The sequence below is a fragment of the Sminthopsis crassicaudata genome, chromosome 2 (genome assembly GCF_048593235.1).
Source record: "Sminthopsis crassicaudata isolate SCR6 chromosome 2, ASM4859323v1, whole genome shotgun sequence".
Taxonomy (NCBI): Eukaryota; Metazoa; Chordata; class Mammalia; order Dasyuromorphia; family Dasyuridae; genus Sminthopsis; species Sminthopsis crassicaudata.
Window position 1 is genome coordinate 683301635 of NC_133618.1, and position 26534 is coordinate 683328168.

A 26534-nucleotide genomic window follows, 5' to 3' on the forward strand; every position below is an offset into this window, starting at 1 on the left:
GGGCTGGGCCCCCCCACACCTCTCCCTCAGGAGCTCCCCCAGACTGGCCCACGGGTATGGGCCCAGAACATTCCCTGTTTGTAGGAAACCGGACTAAGCAGTGGGTGCCCTGCAGAGACTCCCAGCACAGCCCGGCCGGGGCCAGGACGCGCCTTCGGAACTCCACCACGTGCTCAGGTGAGAAGGGGCCCGCCCCGGGAGCTGGCGGGAGGAGCGGCCCGAGGTCTCACCCCACGTCTCCCCGCAGAAATCCGGGAGATCCGCCTGGTGGACGGAGGAGACCGCTGCTCCGGGCGGGTGGAGGTCTACCACCAGGGCACCTGGGGCACCGTCTGCGACGACTCCTGGGACCTGAACGACGCCCGCGTGGTGTGCAGGCAGCTGGGCTGCGGGGCGGCCTCCAACGCCACCGTGTTAGCCCACTTTGGGCCGGGCTCGGGGCCCATCTGGCTGGACGACCTGCGGTGCTCTGGGAACGAATCCCAGCTGTGGCAGTGTCCTTTTCGAGGCTGGGGTCGGCACAACTGTCGTCACAAGGAGGACGCGGGAGTCATCTGCTCAGGTCTGTCCAGAGAAAAGAAAGGACGGGGGAGGGAGGGAGGGAGGACCCCTTAAACGGGTGGGTTTGGGCTACGGGTCCCATCTGGCACTGGGAGGGGGGCGCATCTCCCAAAGGGGGGGACGTGGGGGTCCCAGTGTCAGTAACGGGATGGGGGGGGTGGGGGTGGGAGTGTACACTTGTACAAAGAATCCCCTGGAAGTAACACAAGTGCTACAAATTCTGGTTGCTTGTTGTTGGCAACAATATTTTACTTTCCCCTCGATTATATGTAAAACATTTGGGAACTTTTTTAAAAAACATTGAGTTCCAAATTCTGTCCTTCCCGCCTCCTTCCTCCCCTTCCCACCCTCGGTCAAATGGTGGACAATCTGATCCAAGTTATTAAAACCTGTGCAGAAGAATCAGCGTGAAGGGGGGGGGGGGGGTGTCGGCTGGTGTTTAGCAACCACTGGACCAGGGGAAATTGGGGAGTAAGTGGCATGAGTAGCCCTGATTCTCCAAGAGGCCAGAATTTTATTGTTATTATTTGTAATTTTAAGAATTTTTTCCTAGTAAATTTCTTTATTTTTTAATACATATTATGAATCATGTTGGGAGAAAAATCAGAGCAAAAGGGAAAAACCATAGGAGAGATTTTTTAAAAAATGAAAAAACATGAACATGGCTTGAGTTGATTTCCATTCAGTGTCCCTAGTTCACTCTCTGGATGCAGATGGCATCTTCTGTCCAGAGTCTGTTGGGATGACTTTGGATCTCTGAACCGCTGAGAAGAACCAAGCCTTTTGCGGCTGATCCTTGCATGTTCTTGCTGTTGTTGTGTACGAGGCTTTCCTGGTTCTGCTTGTTTCCCTCTGCATCAGTTCATGTAAATCTTTCCAGGAAAGGCCAGAATTTGAAAATGGATAGCATAGACACAACAGGGTGACAGAGGTAGAGGACAGGAGGGGTCCAGAGAGGCTAGAGAATGGGGTGAAGGATCTGAAGACACTGAAAACTGGAATGAGAAGAACTTGTGATCACAGAAAGGAATTCCAGAATTCATGGACTTGGATCCCCGAAGGGGCTGTCTGTGTGTAGGATCCCGGATGGGGCCGTGTCTGTGTGTAGGATCCCGGATCCCGGATGGGGCCGTGTCTGTGTGTAGGATCCTGGATCCCGGATGGGGCCGTGTCTGTGTGTAGGATCCCGGATCCCGGATGGGGCCGTGTCTGTGTGTAGGATCCCGGATCCCGGATGGGGCCGTGTCTGTGTGTAGGATCCCGGATCCCGGATGGGGCCGTGTCTGTGTGTAGGATCCCGGATCCCGGATGGGGCCGTGTCTGTGTGTAGGATCCCGGATCCCGGATGGGGCCGTGTCTGTGTGTAGGATCCCGGATGGGGCCGTGTCTGTGTGTAGGATCCCGGATGGGGCCGTGTCTGTGTGTAGGATCCCGGATGGGGCCGTGTCTGTGTGTAGGATCCCGGATGGGGCCGTGTCTGTGTGTAGGATCCCGGATCCCAGATGGGGCCGTGTCTGTGTGTAGGATCCCGGATGGGGCCGTGTCTGTGTGTAGGATCCCGGATCCCAGATGGGGCCGTGTCTGTGTGTAGGATCCCGGATGGGGCCGTGTCTATGTGTAGGATCCTGGATGGGGGGGCCCTGAGGAGAAGCCCTGAGGACTTTGTGTGTGGGAACGGCCTGGTGTGAAGGCCCACGCCAGGGTGAGCCCCCCCCGAAATCTCTCGCTGACGCCTCTCCTCTCTAGGGGTCCTGGACCTGAGGCTGAACAACGGGGCTGGCACTCAGGACTGCGCCGGACGCTTGGAGGTGTTTTACAACGGGAGCTGGGGAAGCGTGGGCAGGAGCAAGATGAGTTCGGTCACCGTGGGGCTGGTGTGCGGGCAGCTGGGCTGCGGAGACAGCGGGGAGCTGCGCGGGGCTCCCCGCCAGGTGAAGTACCAGCAAATGTGGGTGAAAGACGTGGAGTGCCCGCAGGGGCCGGCCACCCTCTGGCAGTGCCCTTCCTCGTCCTGGGAAAGGATGTACCAGAGGCCCTCGGAAGACGCCTGGCTCAGCTGCACAGGTCAGTGCCCTGGGCTCGCCTCCCTTTTTTCTCTGTCCCAGGCCAGGGAGACCAGGCCTGGGGGTGGCTCCATTCCGCCCCCCCCTTTCTCCCGCTTCTCTCGGCCTCAGACCCAGCATTTATGTACCAGCGTGGGAAAGTCTCTCGCTGAGTCTCGATTTCCCCTTTCTAATAGGAGAACCTCTGGTTTCATGATACTAATCCCGCAGATGGCACTTAGTGTCAATGCAAGCTACTGATTAAGTCAGTAACAGTGAGAAGGCGTTGCGGCCTGAGGGCCGGGCACTCGCTCCAAAGAGCCAACAGTTCCTGCTGTTAAGGAGCCCAGAGCGGGAAGCAAGAAGCAGACCAGAGCGAAGCAGAGACGGGGGCAGGAAAAGCTTCCCGGAGAAGTCGGGGTTTAGGGGGCTTGAAGGGAGACAGGGAGGTCTCCAGGGAGGGAGAGGGCATCCCAGGCACCGGGACAAGGAGAAAATGGTGGCTGGGGAGGGAGGTGGGGGGGACACTGGGGGCCGGGGCATGAAGGGCTTTGGAGGCCCGACAAAGCATTTTGCATTTGGTCTTGAAGGGGACAGGGAGCCACCGGCTCTGTGGAGTAGGGAGTGACACAATAAACCCTCGCTTTAGGAAAATCACTTTGGTGGCTGAGTAACTAGAGGGGGGCTGGGGGGGGTTTTCCCTGGCTTCCCTGGGCAGGAGTGAGAGCGGGTGCGTGGGGGAGGTTCAGCAGCCTCCTGGTTAAGGTCTCTCCCCCAGCACAGAGGGAAGCGGTGAGGGGGGGGGGGGGCGGAGAGCACTTGCTCCGTCCTTTCCAATCCCACTTGGAAGCGTCTGGCTCCCAGACTCCTCTGCTCCGGGATGGATCTGTCCCATCTAGCCAGCATGGCGACCCTTCCCCAGGGGCTGGGGCTGCTGGCACCTTGGATGGTTGACCACCACCACGTGACCAGTTCTCCATTTTCATTTATTTTCTGATTTTTTTTGGGGGGGGGTGATTTCTTATTGGGGAAGAAACATGGCCGCCTCAAACCCACCAAATCCCATCCTATCCTCCCGCCAGTGAGGTCCAATGCCTAAGAGCTCTCAGGGACACTGAGAGGACGCTGGTGGTGCAGCTGCTTGGGGGCACGAAGGGGCCCCCAAACATTTGAAGCCCCCCTCGCCTTTTCTATTCTGACCCCCACCCAGTCCGTGGCTCTGTCCAGGGCGCGGTCGTGCTGATGAGAGCCCTACGGGCCGTGATCCCAAGGGGTCCTCGGCTCGATCACCACTGGGACGGGAAGAGGGAGCAGGAAGGGGGCCTTTGTTAAGTCTCGGGGTGCACTAGCACCCCCAAATGACTGGTCCACTAAGACCCGCATGATGAGAAAGACAGCCCTTGGTGTGAGCCCCTCCTGCTTTCCAAGAGAAGAGGTAGGACTTCCATGACAACTTCGAACCTTGTTGGCATCTGGGTCAGCACTCAGGGGACCTAGCCCCTCAGGAGACCAGGACGACCCCTTCTTCTGCTCCCCTCCTTTCAGGGGCCACCAAAGAGGGCCTGAAAGGTTCCTCATCTGGGGTTGAGGGCGGGAGGCTTTGCCGAGAGCTCGCTCCTTTCTCGCATCCCCTGAGACTTTCTCCCACTCTGAGCAGCCTCCACTGCTGACCCTTCCGTCCCCAGTGCTGCCCCCCGGCACAGACCTCTCCTCTCTCTCCCCCAGCTCTCCAGGGCATCCCTCTTCCCCTTCCTGCGCAGCCACCCAGGAAGCATCTTAGGAAAGCTCGTCCCCCCATGTCCCCCGTGGGCTCCCCTGACTCTCGGCCCCACAGAATGCCCGGCGCCCGGCCCGGCGGGCCAATGGGGCCTTCCCCCTGCCCTCCCACCACTCAGAGGAGATGCTTCTGTCTTTCCAGGGAAGATTCGCATCCAAGGGGGAAACTCCTCGTGCTCGGGGCGTGTGGAGGTCTGGCACGAAGGCTCCTGGGGCACCGTGTGTGGGGACTCCTGGGACCTGGCTGACGCCGAGGTGGTGTGCCGCCAGCTGGGCTGCGGTGCCCCCCTGGATGCCCCCTTGGAGGCCGCCTTTGGCCAAGGCATCGGGCCCGTCTGGCTGAGCAATGTCCGTTGCCAAGGAAACGAGTCATCTCTGTGGGACTGCCCTGCGGGCTCTTGGGGGCAGGCGGCCTGTGGGCACAAGGAAGATGCCAGTGTGCACTGCTCCGGTAAGGACCTGCCAGCATCGTGGCCCTGAGGGGAGCTGGGGGCTGCGCTGGCAAGGGGAGGGGGAAGGACCCTTCATCCAGGCATCCCTGGAGGCTGCCTTTGCCCAGAAGCTCCATGGGACTCTCAGTCCTGGGGGGTGGCCCTAAGGGACTCGGAATCAGCCACCCCTGACCCCCAAGGCCCAACTGCAGCTTTCCTTCTCCTCCTTCCTGCAGGTACTTCCAACACCTCTGGACATTCTAAAGGTACGACATCCCTGCCCATGCAGTGATGGGATGCTGAAGAGGCCGTTAGACAAGCGGGGGGGGGGGGTCAGCAGCACTGCCCACCCTCCTTGCCCGGGTCTCAGGCTGGCTAGCTCCTGGCTTCTTCCCTCCGACCCTCCCCCCAACCTGGTTCTCATTTTTTCTGCCCTCGTGCTGACTTCCAGGAATATGGCCAGGATCCCACAATTCCCAGCAGGGGGCTATGAGAACGATCTTTGGGGTGGCCCCCCCCAAACCCTAAGGATGCCTTGGCAACCTCTGCAGCCTGGGGCTTGGGAGAGGGTTAGGGTAGGGAGCACTGATGTGCTCCGGCCTTCCCCCGGGTCTCGGAGTCCCTGGATTCTTGTTTCCCTGAAGCTTGAGGCCTGGCCCCTCACCTTTCTTATCTTCCTCTTTCCTCTCTCCCTCCTTCCTTTCTTCCCCACCTCCTTCCTCCTTCCTTTCTTTCTTTCTCTCCTTCCTCCCTCCCTTTCTCCTTCCTTCCCTCCTTTCTTTCTCTCCTTCCTCCCTCCCTGCCTCCTTCCCTCCTTTCTTTCTCTCCTTCCTCCTTCCCTCCTTCCTTTCTCCTCCCTTCACTGCCTCCTTCCCTCCTTTCTTTCTCTCCTTCCTCCCTCCCTTTCTCCTTCCCTCCCTCCTTCCCTTCTTTCTTTCTCTCCTTCCTCCCTCCCTTTCTCCTTCCTTCCCTCCTTTCTCTCCTTCCTCCCTTCCTGCCTCCTTCCCTCCTTTCTTTCTCTCCTTCCTCCTTCCCTCTTCCTTTCTCCTCCCTTCCCTCCTTCCTTACTTCCCTGCCTCCTTCCCTTTCTCTCCTTCCTCCCTCCCTGCTTCCTTCCCTCCTTCCTTTCTCCTCCCTTCACTGCCTCCTTCCCTCCTTTCTTTCTCTCCTTCCTCCCTCCCTGCCTCCTTCCCTCCTTTTTTTCTCTCCTTCCTCCCTCCCTGCCTCTTTCCTTCTTCTTTTCTCCTCCCTTCCCTCCTTCCTCCCTCCCTGCCTCCTTCCCTCCCTCTCTCCTCTTCCCTCCCTCTCTGGTCCCTCCCCCTCCTCTTTCTCTTCCTTTCACAGGACGCAGAAGCTCTGAGGTGTCCTGGATCTTCGCGGGGCTCGTTGTGGTCCTCCTCCTTTTTGTTCTCTTCTTTTGGGTTTGGACTAAAAGACGGAGGCAGCAAGTCAGAGGTGTGGACCCCCCCCAGACTCCTCGGGCTCCCAGACCCCCCCCCCCAGGCCATGAGGAGGGTGGTCAGGCTCTCAGAAGGGGGCGGGCTGAAGAGTGGGAGAGTAGATCAGCCTTCCTGGGGATCATGGGGGCTGGCGCGGAGGAAGGGGCTCCTGGGTGCCAGCTCTGCAATGGGCCAGGAAGAGTTGGGAGCCGAAACTTCGGAGAAGCTTTGCCGTGCTCCCAAACACCTTCAAAGCGCCCCAGGAATCTTGATTAACTCCCCCGGAATTACTGGGGGGAGGGGAGGAGCATGTTGGGGGGCTCCCCTTGCCCCGGAAGGTGGGATTGGGCTCGGGCCAGCCTGTGGGCAGGACAGCAGCTTTGGGGAGGCCGCCTTTGGCCAGGGACTTTCTGGGCCCAGCTGCAGGAAGTCAGGTGGGGAGGAGACTGAGCCTGGTGGGAGCCCCCCTGCGGCAGAAGGAAGGCGGGGCCGGGGGTGGGGGAGCGGTCTCTGAAGCCCCCGATCAGGAGGATGCTCTGTCCGCAGCCCTTTCCAACGGAGGGGACGTGAACCGCATGGACCTGTACCAGAAGGCGGATTTCAAATGGAAGGACGAGCAAAACTTGCTAAGCAGTGAAGGTCTGTGGGCTCAGGGGTCGCTGTCTCGGGGGGAGGGGAGGCCCCCCTCCCAAGCTGCCCCTTCCCACAGCAGCAGAGGGCTAACTCTCTTCGATGCTTCCGGAAACGCCGTCCTCCCAGGCTCCCGAAACGGGCCCCAGGCTGAGGAAGGAAGAGGCCGACCCTCCACGGCCCCTTTCAATCCAGGGAGCCGGCACATCCGGCAGTGTCCACCTGCTGGAAGAGAGGAAAGCTTCTGCTCCCTCCTGGGGGGCTCTGGCTCCTACCTCCTGGGCTCGGCCAGGCTCAGGTGACCCCTCTGCCTGCCTCAGTCTCCCCTTCTAAAATGGGGATAACGATACTAGCCTCTCCCAAGTAATTATTATCACGTGACAATTCTGTTATGGGCAAGTCACTTAAGGCAGGAGAGGACTCTGGGGCTCCCCCTCCTCCCCCAAGTCTCGCCCTCGGGTCCCTTTGGGAGACCGCGAAGGCCCTGCTTGTGATCTGAGGTGCCTTGGGGGGAGCACAGCCTAAAAGTGAGTGGAGGGAAGGGGCAGTTCTCAGGGGACACTCGGGCGGCCCAGCTCTCACAGGACGCTTCCTCCTCCCTTTCCGTTGGCTTGTTCTCCTTCCTGCCGTCCCCCGGAGGGCCAGCCAACATTGGGGCACATAGGCCGTAAGTCCCGGCCCTCTCTAGGGGCACCCCGACAAACCCCCCGCTTGTCCAGGGCCCAGTTCACATGGCCCGTTGGGCCTAGTTGCATTTTGCAGTTACTGGGGCTCTGGGGGAGGCTACACATGTGACCCTTTGACTCTCCCCAGAGATTCTGGAGGGACATGCTGACCCCTCAGACAGCGGTCCCAGTCTGGTGTCCAGGTCAGAAACGCTTCCGGATCCTTGGAGAAACAAGGACGTGCAGCTCAGAAGGTAGCCGCGGGGAGACAGGTCCTTTCAGGTGAGAAGCCCGGCGGCGATCCCAGTCCCTAGGGGTGCTCCCCCGGGAGCAGAGACCCCCCAACCCCAAGCAGGGGCCAGAGAGGATTCTGTCCGTTCTCAGCCGCTCCTACAAGCGGCCCTCCCCCTCTGAGCCGCTCCTGGTTGGGATGTCGCCCCCAGCCTTGCCCTTACACTGGCCTCCCAGAGCCTGAACCCATTGCCCTGGCTCTGGAGTCCAGCAGGAAAACCTCTGCTCTTCCGTTGTCTGCTCGGAGGCCTGGCGGGCAGCCGCCACCGCTTTGCCCTCTCCTCTCTCCCATGGGGGATGCTACACAGATCCCGAAAGCTGAGAGCCATCCCCATGGCCCAGCCTGGGAGCCCTGCCAGCCTGTCCCTACCATGTGCCCCGGCTAAAGTCCCAGAGGCTCTGCCACGCCCCAAGCCTCCCCGAAAAGCTGCCCCTGCCCCTCGCTGGGGCCCCTCTCAGATCCCCAGGGCCCCCTGCCTGCCACAGGGGTGTCTGATCCCCCCGCCCCCCAAATCCACACTTCTGATTTTGTTCTCTCCGCTCTGGTTCTTGGGCCCTCGGGCTGACGTCCCTGGGGTGCCATCCCCGTGCCAGATGCTTTGCCGCTTCTGCCTTTGCACAGCTGTGCCCCACGCCCCTCCCCCACAGCCTCCTCTCAGAATCCCTGCCCCCACCGAAGCTGGTTCCCCGCAGTGCCGGCTCCATCTCAGTGACGGCTGGCGCTGTCTGGGTTGCTTGGTGATTTAAATGTTTGTCGGGCTGAAGGAGGGGGAGCCTGTGGTTCAGCCAGCGGGAGGACAGCGGGGGCGGCTTTTCGGGGGTCCGGGGGGGGGTGGATGCTCCTGACCCCAGCCCAGGCCCTCCGGAGCTCCAGGGTGCTTAAAGTAAAAAAAGAGACTCGTTGGCAAAGTGTTTGGGAGGCAAATGAAGGGAGAAAAGGATCCGGGCTCTGGGGAGTCAGGCTTCCAGGGGAAGGGGAAGGTTCCAGGGGGGGCTTGGTCCGGACCCCCTGAGCCAGCTTGTCCCTGAGCACTGCACCCCAAGAATGGAATTAATCTCCCAGCATGCTCCAGCAGCCAACTTTCAAGCTCCCGGTCAGTGGGAAGCTGAAATGGCAGCTGGAAAAGCAAGGTGGGAAGCAGGACCAGCCAGGGACCCGCGCAAGGGCTTCGGGAGGGAGACCATACAGTAGAGAGCCCCTGGCAGAAAGGTGTTACAGGGGTTTCACTGGGCGTAAAAGGCCAAATGATTTCTAGAAACGATGATTACACAAAAAAGGTTTCCGAGAGCCCAAATGGCCACGACCTCCGTGCTCCTCTCCGGGAGCGTCTGTATTTCTGCTAATGATCGCATCAGGGCCTCTCCCCAGAGTCATGCCCATCCCACTAGGAAGAAAGGGCTGAGGTGCGCTGGTCTGGGGTGCACCCCCCATTCTTCATTTGGATCCTTAGATGCCAATCTCTTCCTTCTTGTTACCATGTGGTTAATGTTAGGTTTTGCATTATCATGAGAAAACTCCCCCCCCCAAGCCCCTGGGCCCCAGTGGTTAAGGCCTCCCCTTGGTGGGGAAGGAGACGACACCATACCCTGTCTGTGCTCTGCCCGCCCTCAGCCCTGCTCCCACTGGCGCACTAGTAAAATCAGCCCGGCCAAAAGGCTTCCAGGGCTCCTTCTGCGGCCTCCACCCCATGAGCAAGAGCAGGACCAAGAGAAGCTTCCTTCAGGAAGGGGAGAGAGCTGGGCCGGTGGTCTTCAGTGGCTCAAGGGGGGCAGAGACTGCGGGGGAGGGGGGCAGAGACTGCAGGGGGGGGGAGGCTGGAGGGGGGGCAGAGGCTACGGGGGGGGGGGGGGGGGGGGAGGCTGGAGGGGAGGGCCAGAGGCTGGAGGGGGGGGCAGAGACTGCAGGGGGAGGGGCAAAGGCCGCAGGGGGAGGGGCAGAGGCCGCAGGGCGTCAGGCCACAGAGAGACTCACACTTGGGCCCTTGTTTCAGGGGAGGCCAGATGGGCCTGGGGACATGGCAGAGAGGCTTCATGCTTTGGGGGGCCTTCCTCCAGTCAGCTCGACTTCTCTCTCCCGGAGTGTCCCACTGGTTGTCCTCTTCCCCCATCCCGTGGGGCCGCCCGTGGGCCCGGTTTCGGTCTCTGCTCCCACGCGGTGGTTCTGATGGGCCCGCTCTTGCTCTGCCTCTTGTCTGAGTGTTGGCCGCTCACCAGGCTCACGGGAAGAAAGGCAGGAGCCACAGCCCCCCCCCCATATTTTGAGATGCTTTTCTCAAACCTTTCCAGGGCGAGTCCACCGGGAGCAGGGCCCAGAACCGGCTCCCGCGGGCTCCCTCTCCTGGGCTCCGAGCCCACCTTCACCTGTTCCTCCGAACCCTTTCACAGATGTTGGTGCATGAGCCGCTGCCCTTCACTTGGGTCTTTGCCATTTCCTTCGTCACGCTGAGCCCCGGAGGGGAGGAGGGAGCGGCCGGGCCGGAGCCCCCCTCCCCGGAGCCCCCGCTTCCTTGTCCGGCCGGGCCGGCGCCTGAGGCCCGTCGGCTCCCTCTCTTCGGACCGCAGAGCTCACGTCGGGCGCAGCGACAGTGGCGGTTTATGGACTAAAGACCCCGGGCCTCGTAGCCGGGACCCTCAGGGTGGCGGCCGTTTGGGGGCAAAGCCGCGGAATTGTTTTCGACATCAGGGAGCAGAGTCCCAGTCACATCAAAGTCCTTGTAACTATTTGCGTGTAAATAAATGGGTCCCACGGAGGTCCTTCCTCTTTCCTTGGGGACAACGGGAGGCACAGTGGTCAGGCCTGGCCAGAAGGCCGCAGTTCAAACCCAGCCTCCCCCGCTTGTTTGCCTCGTCTGTGAAATGGGGAGGAAAGGCCCCTTGGGGAGCTGGGCCCGCGCGCCCGCCCGTCATCATTGTTAGCCGTGCTTCGGCCGGGGTTCCCGGGGGACTCATTCCGGAGCGGCCACCGGCACTCCACCTGTGAGCCGCGGGGACAGGGGGCCTGCCCGGGAAAGGGGCGGGGGCGCTCCCGAAGAGCGGGCTTGTCGGAGCCCAGATGGCCGGAGCCCCGCCACGGTCTCCAGCGGTGCTCTCCGGGAGGGCGTCCTGGAGGAAGCGAGGGGCCCGGGGAGGGGCCCGGCCCGCAGGCCGCCGGTCTAGCTGAGACCTGGGCGAGTTCCAGCCCTGCCCGGGCGCAGCCCTCGGGGCGGCGGGGAGGGGACCGTTCTGTCCCCAGCTTCCTGTTTTCTACCTGTGGGGCCTTCGTTCCCCGCGCAGTGGTGCCCCCCCCACTCCCTGTGTCTGAGGGAGCGCCAGGATCCAGCCCCCGGGGCGCGGGGACAGAAGGGGCTGGAGCTCTCTCGCACCCCCGAACCCCCCGGGGGAGGAGGCCCCGAAAGCTAGCAGCGGGGGTCGGAGAAGCGGGGAAGGCCGGGCCTCCGGCTCCGAGATCCGGGGGCCGAGGACTCCTCAGAGGCCTGGGGAAGGGTGGGCCCCTCCCGCAGCCCCTGCCCCGTCCGGCCCGCAGGGCCACCCTCGCCGGCTCGAGGCTCTCCGGTTCGAAGGGAGCCGCTGCAGGGGCTCCTGAGCCTCCGCCTCCGCACGGGCTCACTCGGGCCCTCGGGATCCCGGGCGCGGGCGTTCCTGGGGCGGGGAGGAGCCCTTCCCTGCCCCCTCGGGCCCAGCTCCATTCCGCCGGGGTCTACGAGCGCCGCTCACGAGGGGCTGGGCCTGGGGGGGCACAGAGGCCCCCCTCCCCCGCTTCCCGGCCCTGCGGTTCCCGCCCAGCGAGGCCGGAGGGACCCCGGGCAGGGGCCGCTCCCGCCTCGCGAGAGGGAACAGCCCGGACTTTCCGCATTCCCCAGGGGGAAGGGGGTGGGGGGGTTGCCGGGGTCCCTCCCCCCCTTTCCTTACTCCCTGGAGAGCGGGGAGAGCTGGGGAATGGCGTGCGGGGATGCTGGAGAGCCGGGACGGCGCCCGGGGGAGTCGCGCGCGGATGTCTGCCCGGGGGCAAAGAGCGACCCCACGTCCTAAGGGCCGGCGCCAAGCGTGAGCCGTGCGGACCTCGTGGCGCAACGGTAGCGCGTCTGACTCCAGATCAGAAGGTTGCGTGTTCGAGTCACGTCGAGGTCAGCGGAGCCTCTTTTTAGGGATAAATTTTGGAGCCCGCGGCGAGACCAGCAGCCCCAACGCCCCTCCCCCGTCAGCGGTGACCCCCCAGCACCCCTGAGCCCCGGACTGTGGTCGGAGGGGGCCGCCTCGCGCTTCGGCCGCCCGTCTGGCGCTGGGATCCCTCCGCTCCCCCCTTTGCCATCTCTGAGAAAATTCAGCATAATCTTCCAAGGGCCGTGGGCAGTTCCCCCACCCCCATTCCCTCTCCCGGCTCCAAGGGCGGGCCTTCCTTCCTCCCCGGCGACATCATCCCCCTGCCCCGGGGCACACAGTGCCCGGCGCTCCCCGCGGCGTGCCCGGCTCCGCGGCCCTCCTCCCCCCATCCCGGGAAAGGCCCCGCCGAGCTTTCTTCGGGATTTGACCCCTTCCCAGCCCTAAGGAACGTCTGCTGTCGGGGGCCGGTCAGGGAGGGAGGGAGCCCTAAGCTGTGGGGGAAGGGCAGGGGTGGGCCCCGGCCCCCGGAGCGGGTCCTAGAGGGAGGCGGGTAGAGCGTGCGGGTGGAGACGAAGTGCGAGTGATTTTTACCCTGCAGAAAATCTGCCCGGCAGCAGGGGCCAAAACAGAGCAAAGGACTACCAGGGGTGGGGTTCGAACCCACGAAAGCAGATGCTTATTGGATCTTAAGTCCAACGCCTTAACCACTCGGCCACCCTGGTGCACGGCGTGTGGCTCCCATAAAGTCCTTCTTGTCATTCAATCTAGCAGATCGCCGGCTTCCAGGGCGTCCGAAAAGTCCCTGGGAAGAGGGGCGGGGAGGGGGAGGGGAGGCGAGAAGGAAGTAATGGAGAAGCGATGGAGAGATGCTTATAGAAAAAAAGAAGGAAGAAAGGAAGGCAAGAGAGGAGGGTGGGAAAGATGGAATAAAAATAGGGATACAAGGCAGCACAGAAGGAAGGAATGCAGGAGGCCTTTGGGGAAGCAGTTGGATAAAGAAAGGAAGCATGGAAGGAAAGAAGGGCTGAAAGAAGGAAAGAACATTGGTGCAAGGAATGCGGGAAGAATGGAAGGAAGTAGAAAGGAGTGAAAAATGGACAGAGGGAAGAATCTAGTACTTAATGAAAGTAGGAAGAAAGAATGCAGAAGAATTTGTGGAAGGATGAAGCAAGTAAGGACAGAAAAGAAAGGAGGAAGGAGAGAAGTCTGTGGACGAACTTAAGAGAGGAAGGAAGGAAATGGGATGAAGTCATCGGAGGCATTTGCGGAAGGAATCCATTTAAAGCCCACTGTTACTAGGTGGGTAGCACTTTGTAGTCCCACAGATTTCCTTACTAGCGATCTCCATCACCCGTTACTTGGAGCAGACACTAGCCAATGGCCGCCCAGAGAGTCCGGCGCTTTCCTTTCTCAGATTTTCGAGCGACTTCAGCTGTTGGGCGAACAAGATCTCGTGACTTCTGATGTAAAAAGTCTAAGGAACTTCCCCACTGTAAGTTGTCATTATTAGTTATTTCAGAAGATAAATAGCTCATTCAACGATTAAGGTGTTAGGTTAATGATAACTCGTTAACCAGTCAGGACCCTCCGGCCCAATGCAGAAGAGGAAGGGCAGTCGTCTCTCTCTACAATCTCTCATATTATAAAACGAGAACCGAGGCTTCGGACAATCCGGAGCCCGTTAATTCGATTGAACAAGTTTCCACATTAGTTTTCATGAAGCTCCTTCATTCAAGAGTCACAACAGTTGGCGCTTACGACATGACAAGCACTGCAGTCTCCACTCTACAGTTAGGGGAACGGAGTTCTGCCTGGATCCTTCCTTTAGGATTCCACATTCTACTTTTGTTTATGAATGAGACAGATACCACCAAGTCCGAGAGAACCCTTTCCACAAAGTCTAATTGGGAAGATTGCAGTTCCTGCGGCCAATAGCCAAGTAAAAGTGGGTGTCTGCTCATCCTTTGGGGGATTTCTGGACTAAATTCTTCCCAAAGTTGCGGATTCCTCCCTGCTTCCCAATCTAGTGTCAGGATGTGCAGTAAAAGCAGGATAGCCCTGGAAAGAGGTAGTTCCTAAAGCCATCCTTCCCTCTACTAGAGAGACATTCGCAAAAGGAGTTCACAAAGGAGACCAGAATGTCACCAAAATTGCCACCTTCCAGGTTCTCTGCTGCTCCTCCCAGAGCAGGAAATTGTATTGCTGTCAACTATCTCAGACATCCAACAGATTTCTTTACGTTTTTACTATTTTCTTTTCTCAATGTCTAGTCTATTGTATAAAAGCAACTTCCATGTTGACTGCTGGTACTTAAATGTGTCAAGAAACTAGGAAGCACTTTTTCTTTAACTGCTACAGATCTTTGTTCCTAATTACCTCCCCTTTTGTGTTATTTCCCAGTACTGTAGGTTATTAAATAATTGTATCTAATTAAGCAGTTGGGAGTTTTATATTTGTCTCTCTTCAAAAGAAGCACTAATCTGTGATGATTTTAAATGAATAGGAATCCTTATTGATGGGGTACAACTCCCAGGGAAAATAGAACAGTAATCCCTAAAGTCCTCTGACCTTAGAGTTCTATCAATCCGTTCATGATTCTAAAGTCTCTTAGACTTAAGAAGATAATAATCTAGTTACCATGTTGGTCAGTGATCGCGGAGTTCCTGAGACAATAGTGAACAGACCACCGCTGAAACCTACCAGGGAGCCGGAAAATTAGCAAATAAGTAGCATGAAGCTCTGGTCTCTCTACCTTGTCTTGTAAATTTGTCTTCTTGGCCCTGGTTCTTTGCTAAATTACTTAGCCTGCTTCAACTGGAGTTACAATTGTAGTGTCTTTCCTTTCTCCCTTCCCCCACGCCAAAGGGTATCTCCCCTAACTCTACCAGGCTTCCCAACCCCGATTCTCTTCCTTACAGCTAACTAATAACTCTTCTGGGGTACTGAGTCTCTTTTGGGATTGAGTGTGACAGCCAAGGGCATTCCCCAACCTCATGGGGGGGCCCCCTTTCTATTGGATAATTGTGTCCACAAAGGAACCCTTCTTTCATATGCTCTCCCACTCTATTTCATATCTACCATTCCAGTTGTTTATTGTCTCCCTTCATTTTGTCTGTAACCTCTCCCCTGAATAAACCTGCCTTTTGCCAAAGAGAATGGCTATGGTGGATTCTTCACAAGATGAACCCCAAATTTCAATTAGCTTTGATGTAATATGATTTTGTGGTCCCTTGACCTTGGGGGGCTTCTGCCTGGGATTCACTGTAATTTTCTGAAGAGCTCAACAGCTCTCTATTTTCTTTGAAACCTCAAAGGCTAATCCATTTCTTCAGTGTTCTTTCTTGGTAACTCTGAGCCTAACTTAAAACCTTCACAGGAAAACATCATACTTTGCTTACTTTTTAATGGGACCCTTGGTCCTTGGCAGCTAGTGGGGCATTGAAAAGATCAAGCCTGAATTACTGTCCAAACTACTCCCAGAAGGTAAGCAGGAAGGAACACGGAGACAATTACCTCTAAGTGGACCTTTCGGTTCTTGTCCAGTTCCTCAGATTGACAAAATTATCATGATCTCACAGTTACTGTATCCAATAAGAAGGCCAAGTTGTGATGTCAATGCCCCAAATTATTCTTTTCCTATAAAAGAACCTACTTGTACCCCAGTCCCTGGCTAGCTCCCTAAATGGCTTTGACTTTGACAAATCAAGAGGTTTTATTATCATAAACAGCAGTTTATTTTCCAGATTGATTTTAGTTGATTAACAGGGAAAATACTCCCTGTCAGAACTTGCCATTAAAAAGGGGGGAAGACTTCATAACAAGAGGGAGGAAAGCAATGCTCCCGAAGAACTTGCTACCATAAGGTGAGCAGTTCCTAATGAACTGGCAACACCATCAGCCAGACTAAATTCTTGTAAAGGAGTTTAATGGGGTACAAGTGAACATAAGTGAACATAAGACAGATGTTTAAACCCATATTCTCAGGCTGTAAATTTTTCTTTGATTCTTCCGGTATCTCATTTTTATTCTTCTTCTGGAAATCCCTCTTTTTTCTTTCTGCAATCTCTAGTAAAAATGCTTCCTTTTATGGCAATAAAAACGTACCATTCCCTTGTGGCAAGGCTCAAAAAGGAGCCTGAGACATTTGGGCAGTGGCCAAGATTGAATCCGGTTTCTATAAATTTTCTTTATCTCTTCCTTCATATTGGATAATTTGTGGGGTAACAAAAGAGTTTTAAGTGTATCATTTTTCCCGCCTGGGTAGCATCAGTTATAAATGTCTTTGGGAAAAGAAAACAACAGCACCTGGTCCCTTTTGTCTGAAAGAAGTTAGGTTTCTTACCATAGTGGAAGGAATAGAGAGGAGTAGTAAATAATGGGCAGAAGAGCAGACCTTTTCAAGAGCAATGGATGTGGCCCATCAGACAGGGCTGCCCCACATCATTCAATGGCCATTCTTAGTTTCTTTAATGTGCAATAAGCAAAAGTATCAACTTTTTAGGAATAGGAAGGAATCCCATAGGAATAAGAAAGCTAAACTCTGAGAAAATTCCCTACTCAGATCTGTACATCAAGTCCATGTATGATCTCTAAACAGAGTCTCAACAGGGGCTCTAAGATCATATGACAGACCAGCTTTCTCAGGACATTCATTCTTTGTGTTGTGACCTGGCAGATTCCAAGTCATCAACCCAGTAATCTCCCACACAAAGGAAAAAGTGGGTTTGACAAATAGGGCTACCCAGCAAAAGTAGCTTTCCAAGGTGCTGGTAATTAAACGGGAAAGCATTTATTTAACACCTGTTGTGTTCTACTGGGGCTAAGTCCAGTTCTGAAGGTCTACGATTATTTAACATCCTAGGAGTTCGAGTCTTTCTTTCTTGACTTGGCAGGTTCCCTATAATTACTGGAACAGAAACCCCACTCTGGCTCACAGCATTGCCATAACCAATTCCTCTAAAATGTTGTCCAGGGATTTTGATCTGTGGCTAACGTAAAAGAAAAAGATTAAGGCTTTATCTATTGTAACAGAAAGTGTTTTTACACTTTTCCCTTTATGCTATTAAAGAATACGAGGCTTTTAAAAAACAAACTTATTTCATGGAGAGAATTGAGTAGGAATTGAAAAAACAGAAATTACTGGGTACGGCCATGTAGATTTCATTGGCCAGTTTTACTGAATTCTCACCATTCTCACTGTTCACCCTCATGTGGCCAAAATCAACTTGACTGAAGGAAATCATTTGCAGACACTTATTCTAATAAGAAAATCACAAGGAACCCCCCATTTCCATTCCATGGAGTTGACTCATTCTGATTTTCTTGGACTCTAAAAACTGAACTAAGGGAACTTGGGTGGAAATTCATGTTACCTGAAAAGTGTTCCCTTCTCCCTTCCTGGGATTTTAAAAATGAGGCATCAAGACCTAGGCCAAATAATTTCTAGGTCTCTGGAGCTGAACCAAAGCTTTTGACTTCTTAAAACAGATTAATCAAGCTTTGGAATACTTGGACATCTTGCCTCTAGGAAATTCTTTTGTTAAACTAGATTGCTGTAAAGTTTCATCCAGTCCAAAATCTCTTATACTCAGGTATCTCTAATTGAAGTCCAATGTTACTAACTAAAGAGTAAAAATAAAAAATACAAAGGACTCCATTGTGTTTTTCCTCTAAGACCATCTTTGTCACGAAAGAAGTAGATGAGATGCGGGTTGTCATTGATGAAATTGCTCCCTGGGGCAGGGCTTTGATAGGGATCAGATTGGTCCCACCCTCTGGGGAAGGTTCCCCTTCCTCGGTAGGGAGCCCCACCCTGCAGTGTCCAGCCAAGAAATTGCACAGCATCAGTTTGTTTTTTTGTTTTTAAAATTTTGTTTCTACTGTTTTATTTTACAAGGTTCTATAATAAAGTAAATTCACAAATTCATAATCTTTGTTTCAAATCAGAAGTGTACATTATGCATAGCATTCTATACTGAAACCAATTTAAAGGAAAAGGAAAATTGGAGGCAAGAAGCCTTTCTAAGTTAGATATCACATTCTGCCAATTTTCTTCTTTTTTCCTCCCCTTCTTTCTTTCTTTTTGTTTTCAAAACATATGCATGGATAATTTTTCAGCATTGACCCTTGCATAGCCTTGTGCTCTAAAATTTCCCCTCCTTCCCCCACTCTTTCCCTTAGATGGTTAGCAATCCAATATATGTTATACATGTTAAAAATATATGTTAAATCCAATTTATGTAAACACATTTATACAATTATCTTCCGGCACCTGTTTTTGAAGATCTGTGAGATAAACAGCTGACTTAACAAAGCCAAAGCAGTCATGGACTGCTGGATTATTGTATCAGTTTCCAAACTCATAAGAATGATAACCCTTTAGTTATCAAACTGTGCATCCCCTTTGATCCAGCAGTGCTACTACTGGTCTTACATCCCAAAGAAATACTGAGGAGGGGAAAGGGACCTGTATGTGCCAAAATGTTTGTGGCAGCTCTTTTTGTAGTGGCTAGAAATTGGAAGATGAATGGATGTCCATCAATTGGAGAATGGTTGGGTAAATTGTGGTATATGAAGGTTATGGAATATTATTGCTCGGTAAGAAATGACCAGCAGGAGGAATATAGAGAGGCCTGGAGAGACTTAAATCAACTGATGCTGAGTGAAATGAATAGAACCAAAAGATCGCTGTACACTTCAACAACAATACTGTATGAGGATGTATGCTGATGGAAGTGGATATCTTCAACATAAAGAAGATCCAACTCACTTCCAGTTGATCAATGATGGACAGAAACGACTACACCTAGGGAAGGAACACTGGGAAGTGAATGTAAATTGTTAGCACTACTGTCTATCTACCCAGGTTACTTATACCTTCGGAAGCTAATACTTAATGTGCAACAAGAAAATGGGATTTACACACATATATTATGTCTAGGTTATACTGTAACTCATGTAAAATATATGGGATTGCCTGTCATCTAGGGGAGGGAGTAGAGGAAGGGAGGGGGTAATTTGGAAAAATGAATACAAGGGATAATGTTATTTAAAAAAATTACTCATGCATATGTACTGTCAAAAAATTTATAAATAAAATTAAAAAAAAAAAAAAAGAATGATAACCCTTTGTTGATCTGGCCATTTCTAGATAATTACTGGATAAAAAGCCTCTTGGGCTTAGCCAGGTGAGCCAGGGCTAATTATTCTCTCATGTAAGTATGAATCATTACAATCAAGAGTTATTTATCAGCACAAATACTGCTTTTGTTAAATGGTAATTGAGTAAATGCTAATTTTCATGAATGGTTTTCTCCTTTATACCATTAAAGATTAACAAGATGATGTGTGTGTGGGGGGCTATTTAATATAAAAGAGAAAGTGTAAAATAAAGGACAGTAATGGGAGTTTTTCTCAAAATTTTATCTTTCTTACCCACAGCACTGGTACTCTTAACTTAATCCTTCCCTGAAATTGATTCTGCCTTGCTAATAATGAAGAATCCCCAAAGAGCCTGATTTGTTCAAGCTAAATGTCAGCATTTTAACGTTGTGAAATTGAATATGATACCACATTCAGATTGAGAAATGTCTAATCAACCCACCCTGGCTACCTAAAATTGGAACATGTCTCAACAGGAGAATGGAGCCCATGTGACTGACATTTTGTTAATTGGGCTATTCAGGAAAGGGATCTATCTACAAATTGTCAAATTCCTGATTCGGAAAGGAAAAGGGGGTCCCTCTTCCTTTTACTGTAATTACAAAGCAAGCCTGGGTTGCTTCCCTCTATATAAATTGTTAAATTCTCCAAACAACTAAGGGAGTGAAAGAGTGCTCCCATTACTCACTTCTACTCTTTCGAAAAGTTGATTCATTATTTGGAAATAAAATTGGGATTTTGGGGATGTTCCCTTTATCTCCTTTTCTGAGATGGAGATATCTGGTCTTCTCATAATTTGAGATGTTATATCCTCTTAAAGTACTTCTCCTTTGCTTTTATATCCTCAGTTTTATTAGCATGAAAGTGTCCATATAATGTTCTGATAATTATTTTTATTTACCCTGATTTTGCTGTGAATTCACTCTGCTCATTTGCTACTTTATTGATTTGATTTTCTACTCTCTTCATTTTAATTAGATTAGCTAAAGTCTTATCAATATTTTCAAAGCACCATCTTTTGATCAGATTATTTCTATGTATTTTTTATTTTCAATATATCCTCTCTAATATTTAACATTCCTCTTTTTAAAAAGTTTATTTGTTGGCTTTCTGACTTTTTAAAGTTTATTTATTTAAAACAAACATAAAGAAAGAAAACACAAAATAGAAAAAGGAAAAAAATTACATGCCCACAGAACATCAGGGAGGATTCAATATATGTAGTAATAAATTTCCATTTCAAGCAAGTTTACATAATATTAAAAGACATCATATTCATGACTATCCACTTTTCTTTGCTTCCTTGTAGATTCTCTTGTTCTCTTGTGTACTTTTTATTTTATACTTTTCCCCCCTTTCTTTCCTCCTATCTCCCCTCTGCAGTCTACAGTTAAACATAGATATATCAGGGTAGCTAGATGGTACAACAGATAGTGTGCTGGTCCTGAAGTCTGGAGAACCTGAGTTCAAGTCTGGTCTCAATCACTATACTTAAGCTGTGTGATCCTGGGCAAGTCACTTTATCCCAATTGCCTCAGCAAAACAAACAAACAAAAGCCATGCATAGGTGTGCATACACACACAACCTTTTCCTTGACAGTTTTGTTTTTTTAGACTCACATCATATTAAGCTCTGCCCCAATCTTTCTTTCAAACTATCTGATTACTAATGTCAACCTTGGACATAGGGTTTATTTACATTTCCACATGTCTTTTTTTTTTTTTTCATTTAATATTATACTTAAGTTTTCTGCATTATAATATTTTCAGCCACAGCCCTACTTCTTTTCATTGTCAACATATAGTATTTGAGGTCCTGTGAACTTTAATAGTAGTTGCATATAAATCCGGTACAATTTTAATTCTAGCTCCAGCATATTTGAATTGTTTCTTTTTTGATTCTTGTAAAATTTTCTATTTTATCTGGAGGTTTTGAAATTCAGCAGTGATGTTCCTACATCTTTTCCTTGTAGGATTTCTTTGAAGTGGTGATTGGTGGGTTTTTTCTATCCTTACTTTCCTCTTTGTTCGATCCCTCCAGGAAAATGTTCTTCATTTATTATTATTATTATTTTCATTTTGCATTATTGTGTCAAGGTTATTTTTCTGGTCAAAGTTTTCATGTAGTCTAATTATTATTATTATTTTTTTTCTTTCTCTTCTTGGTCTGTTTTCCAGATCTGTTGTTTTTCTTATAAGATGTTTCACATTCTGTTCTATTTTTTCATTCTTTATGTTTTGTTTTGTTATTTCTTGGTCTCTTATAGCTTCACCGACTTCTCCTTGTCCATTTTCTGCTTTTAAGACCCCCAATCTCCTTTTCTAGTTGGTTGACTTTCCTTTCATAATCTTGTTTTTCTTAGATTGCATTTTTTCCACCCTCGATCTTTCTCATTTGGTTTTTAAAATCTTTTTTGAGTTCTTTCAGGGCAGGTAACCATTTAATGTTACTCTTTAAAATAGGAGAAGCTTTTTCTTTTTTACATCAATGTCCTTCTCTAAAGATGAACCCAGCCTTCCCTATTCTCATAGTACCCCCTATGGCTGGGGTCTTTCTTTGCCTGCTCATTATTACTTTTTTATGGGCATTTATTAGTGTAACTGCTTCCAGTTCTGGGGTGGTGGTGGGGATGGCATTTCTGGTTTCACTTCAGTTCTCCTTCTGATCTGGAATGCAAACTAAGAACCATGTCCTCCTGCAGGTGCTGGCAGCCAGCAGCTGGTGCCCCACTCACCTACCAGCTATGCTGGTTCCTTCTATCCCAGAGACCTGTCTGTGCAGCATAGCTGGGCCTGGTGTTCCTTACCAGACAAGGCCCCCTCAGACTTTTTGCACTCAGACTGCTGACTCCCCCATGCTGTCCAAGGTGGTGAAAGTTCCTGTGGCCCCAGCTAGGGCTGAGCCCAACTCCAGATTTAGCTTGTGGTTTCAGTGGAGCTCCTTTGGAGTTGTTTACACATTTCACACTAGTCAAACCTTGGTTTGACTGAGTCTTTCTTTGGGTCTTCTCTGGTGGTCCCAGGAGGACCCCTATTCTGCCCCAATTCTTGTGGTGATCGCACTAGCACCCTGGATATCTTAGAATCAGCTGGAGTCAAGATAAGCAAAAGTCTTTATTCTAGGTCTTTATTGGTAGAAGTGAAGAGAGTGAATGTGTAGGATCTCTTTGAGCTCACTGCCTCATTTCTTATTCTCTCACGGAGAAGACCCTGGCTAGTCTCCTGTATGTCCTAGTCCCTCCCACAATTCTCTGTATACACCAAATGATTGGGCCAGCACAGGATTAGGGAAGGGCCATTTTCCAAGCATATTGTCCAATCAGTAAGTAGCCTCAAGTGCTCCATTGTCCAACCTCAGTGCATTGACTCAAGACTTTCAGCCCTTTACATCTCCCCGCTTTCTTTTGTTTTAGAACACAAGTGGTCACACCTCCCCCCCCCCACACACACACACTTCTCAGGAAGGGAGGTGAAAAGCACCAAAGGAAAGTGGGGATTGCTGGCGGGTTTCTGGGCTGAAGAGTCTTACTAGAAACAGGTATGCACAAACTAATCAGCATAGGAAGTATTACACAAGCACATAGCAATAATGCACAGGCTATTAGTGATGACTCTCCCCACAGTCAGTGCAGACTCAATGTGGTGTAACAAATGTGAATTGTACATGCAAGTAGTGAGATAACAAACAATATCAATGAACGTGGTCTTGTAAAAAATTTCCAGAAGTCCTAGGAGGAGGGTATGTAAACATCAGTCACACATATGCCTTCTTCAGCAACCAAGAGATAGTCCAAAACCAATCTATTGTCTATTGCTTCACGTGTCAGGGAATCCAATGATCCTTACAGGTTTTGAAGTCCTGCAACAGTGTTTTATGTGTTAGGGAATCTAATGATTCCTGCAGATTTTGAAGTCCTGCAACAGTTTTATCATTTCTCAGAAAATCCAATGATTCTTGAGCGTTTTCTGTAATGTCCTGTTGTCTCCAGGAACTGCCAATCGCTCTCTGGGAGGAGATCTGCTATCTCAACTCAATCTCCTGGCCAGACTCTTCTTCCTGCAGAGAGCCATCCCAACTTTGGCCTAGAGTAGACTCTCACTCTGTCCAAGACTTGACTAACCCCTTGGCCTCTTACCCTCTTCTTTTATCCTAGCAGAGATTGTAGTGAGAACTTAACGGGGCTTGTGAGAAAATACTTCAACCAATGAACTTGCTCCTTTTAAAGGTTGTGTAAACTCCTTTTCAGAACTTCTTCTCAGAAGTTCAAAGGTGCAAACTCTCCCTAAGGACCAGAACTAAAAATGTGAATTCAGAGCCAGAGAACTGTCTAGACAACCTGAGTTCTCACCCTGCAATCCCAACATCAGAGAACTGTCCAGACAACCTGAGTTCTCACCTTGTAATCTTAACAGTTTTCAAGTCCAACAACAATCTTTTCATGTCTCAGAGAATCCAGTGATTCCTGAGGATTTTGAAGTACAACAATTTTTGATGTCCACGAGTCAAACACCATAACTGCCATGCTCTTTCAGTGATGGGCACAGTCAGCAACGGAACCACCCGATAGTTCTTGGGTCTTCTTCTTCATTTCAAGGGCCTGCTCCGTCTCTCTGATGGACAAGGCGAATACGATTTGTTGTCACCCATTTGATTCCTTTTCCATCTGTGGAGATACAAGCGAACCCTCTCCCCCAAGCAGTTAACCTATCTGGTCCCTTCCATTTACCATTTTCTGGGTCTATCCATATGACCTGGCGATTATCTAAAGACAGTGGAGCTGCTTGCACTGGACACTACCCTTCCAGTGGGTTATAAAACCTGTCTGCCAGAGCCAGTGCATCTTTGTCAAAAATCAAGAAGTTAATAATATACAGAGCTAGATTTTGAAGTTCTCTAGAGTTACCTGTGATTGCCCCTTTCTTTTGTTTTTGGAGGAGCGTCTTAATGTCTCTGTTTCTCCTCTCTACTATTGCCTGTCCTTGAGGATTAAAGGGCATGCTAGTAGTGCATAAAATCTTATACTGTGCACAAAAGTGTGCAAAATGTTTAGAAGTATATGCAGCTCCATTGTCTGTTTTTATTGCTTGTGGCACACCCATAATTGCAAATGCTTGTATAAGGAATTCAGTGACCACTTGGACTGTCTCTTTTGCTGTTGGTATTGCAAAAATGAATCCTGAAAAAGTGTCTACCACAACATGGATAAAACTGACGACCAAAAGATTTATAATGGGTCACATCCATTTGCCAAATTTCATCAGGTCTCAAACCACGAGGGTTCTTCCCTGGAGGGAGTATAGGAGTGTGGAAAGGAAGGCAAGCTGGACAGGCTTTTACTATGCTCCTAGCCTCCTCTCTTGTTATTCCAAATTGTAAACGTAAAGCTCGAGCAGCCTGATGATATTTAAAATGAGATTCTTGGGCTTCTTGAAATAAAGGAGTATTGGCCAACATGGTTAGAAGACTATCTGCCTTTGAATTATCATCAAAAATAGGACTTGGAAGTCCACTATGAGAATGGACATGCAAGATATAAATCTTACCTGGATGCTTTCTCACTTGCTCTTGAAGTTCCTTAAAGAGCTGATATATATTGGAGACTACAAATTTTATTTGGGCTGTGGCAATTCTTTGTACCACACCTACTGAATAGGCCAAATCAGATATTATATTTATATCTCCTGGATAATAAGTAAGAGCTAGAATGATTGCATACAATTTATTCTGCTGAGTGGACTGAAAAGGAGTTCTGACTACTCTACAGTTAAATCAGGAGAGTATACAGTACAAATATTATGTTTGGATGCATCTGTAAAGATAGTTGGTCCTTTAAGAGGAACTTTAGAAACCTTTTCTTCAAGAATCCATCGCCAATTATGTAACAGTCTGGTTAACTTTAATGGAGACCCATGTGTAAAATTTGGAGCCATGGGTAATAAAATTTGCCACTCTGGAATGGTTTCACAGAACACATTAACTTGTGCATTAGTATAAAAGGTGTATATCTTGTCAGGTCTTATCCCAGATAATTATATTGCCCACTTAATGGCCTTTAATAAAATTCTAGCCACAAGAACTGGGTAAGGAGTAAGGGTTTATTCTGGCTGTGCTGGGAGGTTCACCCATTCTATCACACTGTCTCTTTGATGAAGGACTGCTGTGGGTGCCTCTTGTGTAGCAAAAACTGATATTTCCAAGGGTTTTTGAGTGACTCTTTCAACCATATTGGATAAAGCCTGTTCAAATTCTCTCAAAGCCTCTTGAGCTTCTTTTGTAAGCTGGCGTAGTGAATTTAAAGCACTGTGTCCCCTTAAAATGTCATATAATGGTTGCAGTTGTAGTCAAGCCTAACACTGGACACATCCATTGGATATCTCCTATCAATTTCTGAAAGTCATTTAAGGTGTTTAGCTTCTCTATTCTTTTTTATTATTATTATTAATTTTATAATTATAACATTTTTTTACAACATTATCCCTTGTACTCCCTTCTGTTCTGAATTTTCCCCTACTTCCCTCCACCCCCCCACCTAGATAGCAGGTATTCCCATACATATTAAATATGTTATAATATACAATATATATGTGCAGAACCAAATTTTGTTGTTGTTGTTGTTGCAAAGGAAGAATTGGATTTGGAAGGTAAAAAAATAACCTGAGGAGAAAAACAAAAACAACGCTCACAGTTTACACTCATTTCCCAGTGTTCCTTTTCTGGGTATAGCTGATTATGTCCATCATTGATCAATTAGAATTGCATTAGCTCTTCTCTATGTTGAAGATATCCACTTCCATCAGAATACATCCTCATACAGTATTATTGTTGAAGTGTATAATTCAATAGTTTTTTACTTTCAATCGCCTAGTTCTGCTGGTTTCACTCAGCATCAGTTGATATAAGTCTCTCCAAGCCTCTCTGTATTCATCCTGTTGGTCATTTCTTACAGAACAATAATATTCCATAACATTCATATACCATAATTTATCCAACCATTCTCCAATTGATGGACATCCGTTCATTTTCCAGTTCCTTGCCACTACAAAAAGAGCTGCCACAAACATTTTGGCACATATAGGTCCCTTTCCCTTCTTTAGTATTTCCTTGGGATGTAAGCCCGATAGCAGCACTGCTGGATCAAAGGGTATGCACAGTTTGATAACTTTTTGGGCATAATTCCAGATTGCTCTCCAGAATGGTTGGATTCTTTCACAATTCCACCAACAATGCATCAGTGTCCCAGTTTTCCCACAGCCCCTCCAACATTCATCATTATTTGTTCCTGTCATCTTAGCCAATCTGACAGGTGTGTAGTGGTATCTCAGAGTTGTCTTAATTTGCATTTCTCTGATCAGTAGTGATTTGGAGCACTCTTTCATATGAGTAGAAATAGTTTCAATTTCATCATCTGAAAATAGTCTGTTCATATCCTTTGACCA

At 50.4% G+C, this 26534-nt stretch overlaps 1 protein-coding gene and 2 non-coding genes across 5 annotated transcripts in view; 2 read left to right on the forward strand and 1 right to left on the reverse strand.

Moving 5' to 3' along the window:
* LOC141559129 (scavenger receptor cysteine-rich type 1 protein M130-like) overlaps positions 1–10585 on the forward strand; it is a 31424-nt gene extending 20839 nt beyond the window's left edge. For all 3 annotated transcript variants that reach the window (XM_074297237.1, XM_074297239.1, XM_074297238.1), the window contains 9 exons: positions 85–177; positions 248–562; positions 2308–2625; positions 4522–4830; positions 5047–5076; positions 6155–6265; positions 6796–6888; positions 7693–7826; positions 10221–10585. In XM_074297237.1, coding sequence (XP_074153338.1) covers positions 85–177; positions 248–562; positions 2308–2625; positions 4522–4830; positions 5047–5076; positions 6155–6265; positions 6796–6888; positions 7693–7802 — 1379 coding nt within the window. In that variant the 3' untranslated portion in view covers positions 7803–7826; positions 10221–10585. The remainder of the gene's footprint in view (positions 1–84; positions 178–247; positions 563–2307; positions 2626–4521; positions 4831–5046; positions 5077–6154; positions 6266–6795; positions 6889–7692; positions 7827–10220) is intronic.
* Positions 10586–11891: 1306 nt separating this feature from the next.
* Positions 11892–11963, forward strand: TRNAW-CCA (transfer RNA tryptophan (anticodon CCA)). The gene has a single exon. It is a non-coding gene; the product is annotated as a tRNA-Trp (tRNA).
* A 612-nt stretch (positions 11964–12575) lies between these two features.
* Positions 12576–12658, reverse strand: TRNAL-UAA (transfer RNA leucine (anticodon UAA)). The gene has a single exon. It is a non-coding gene; the product is annotated as a tRNA-Leu (tRNA).
* Positions 12659–26534: the final 13876 nt, after the last annotated feature.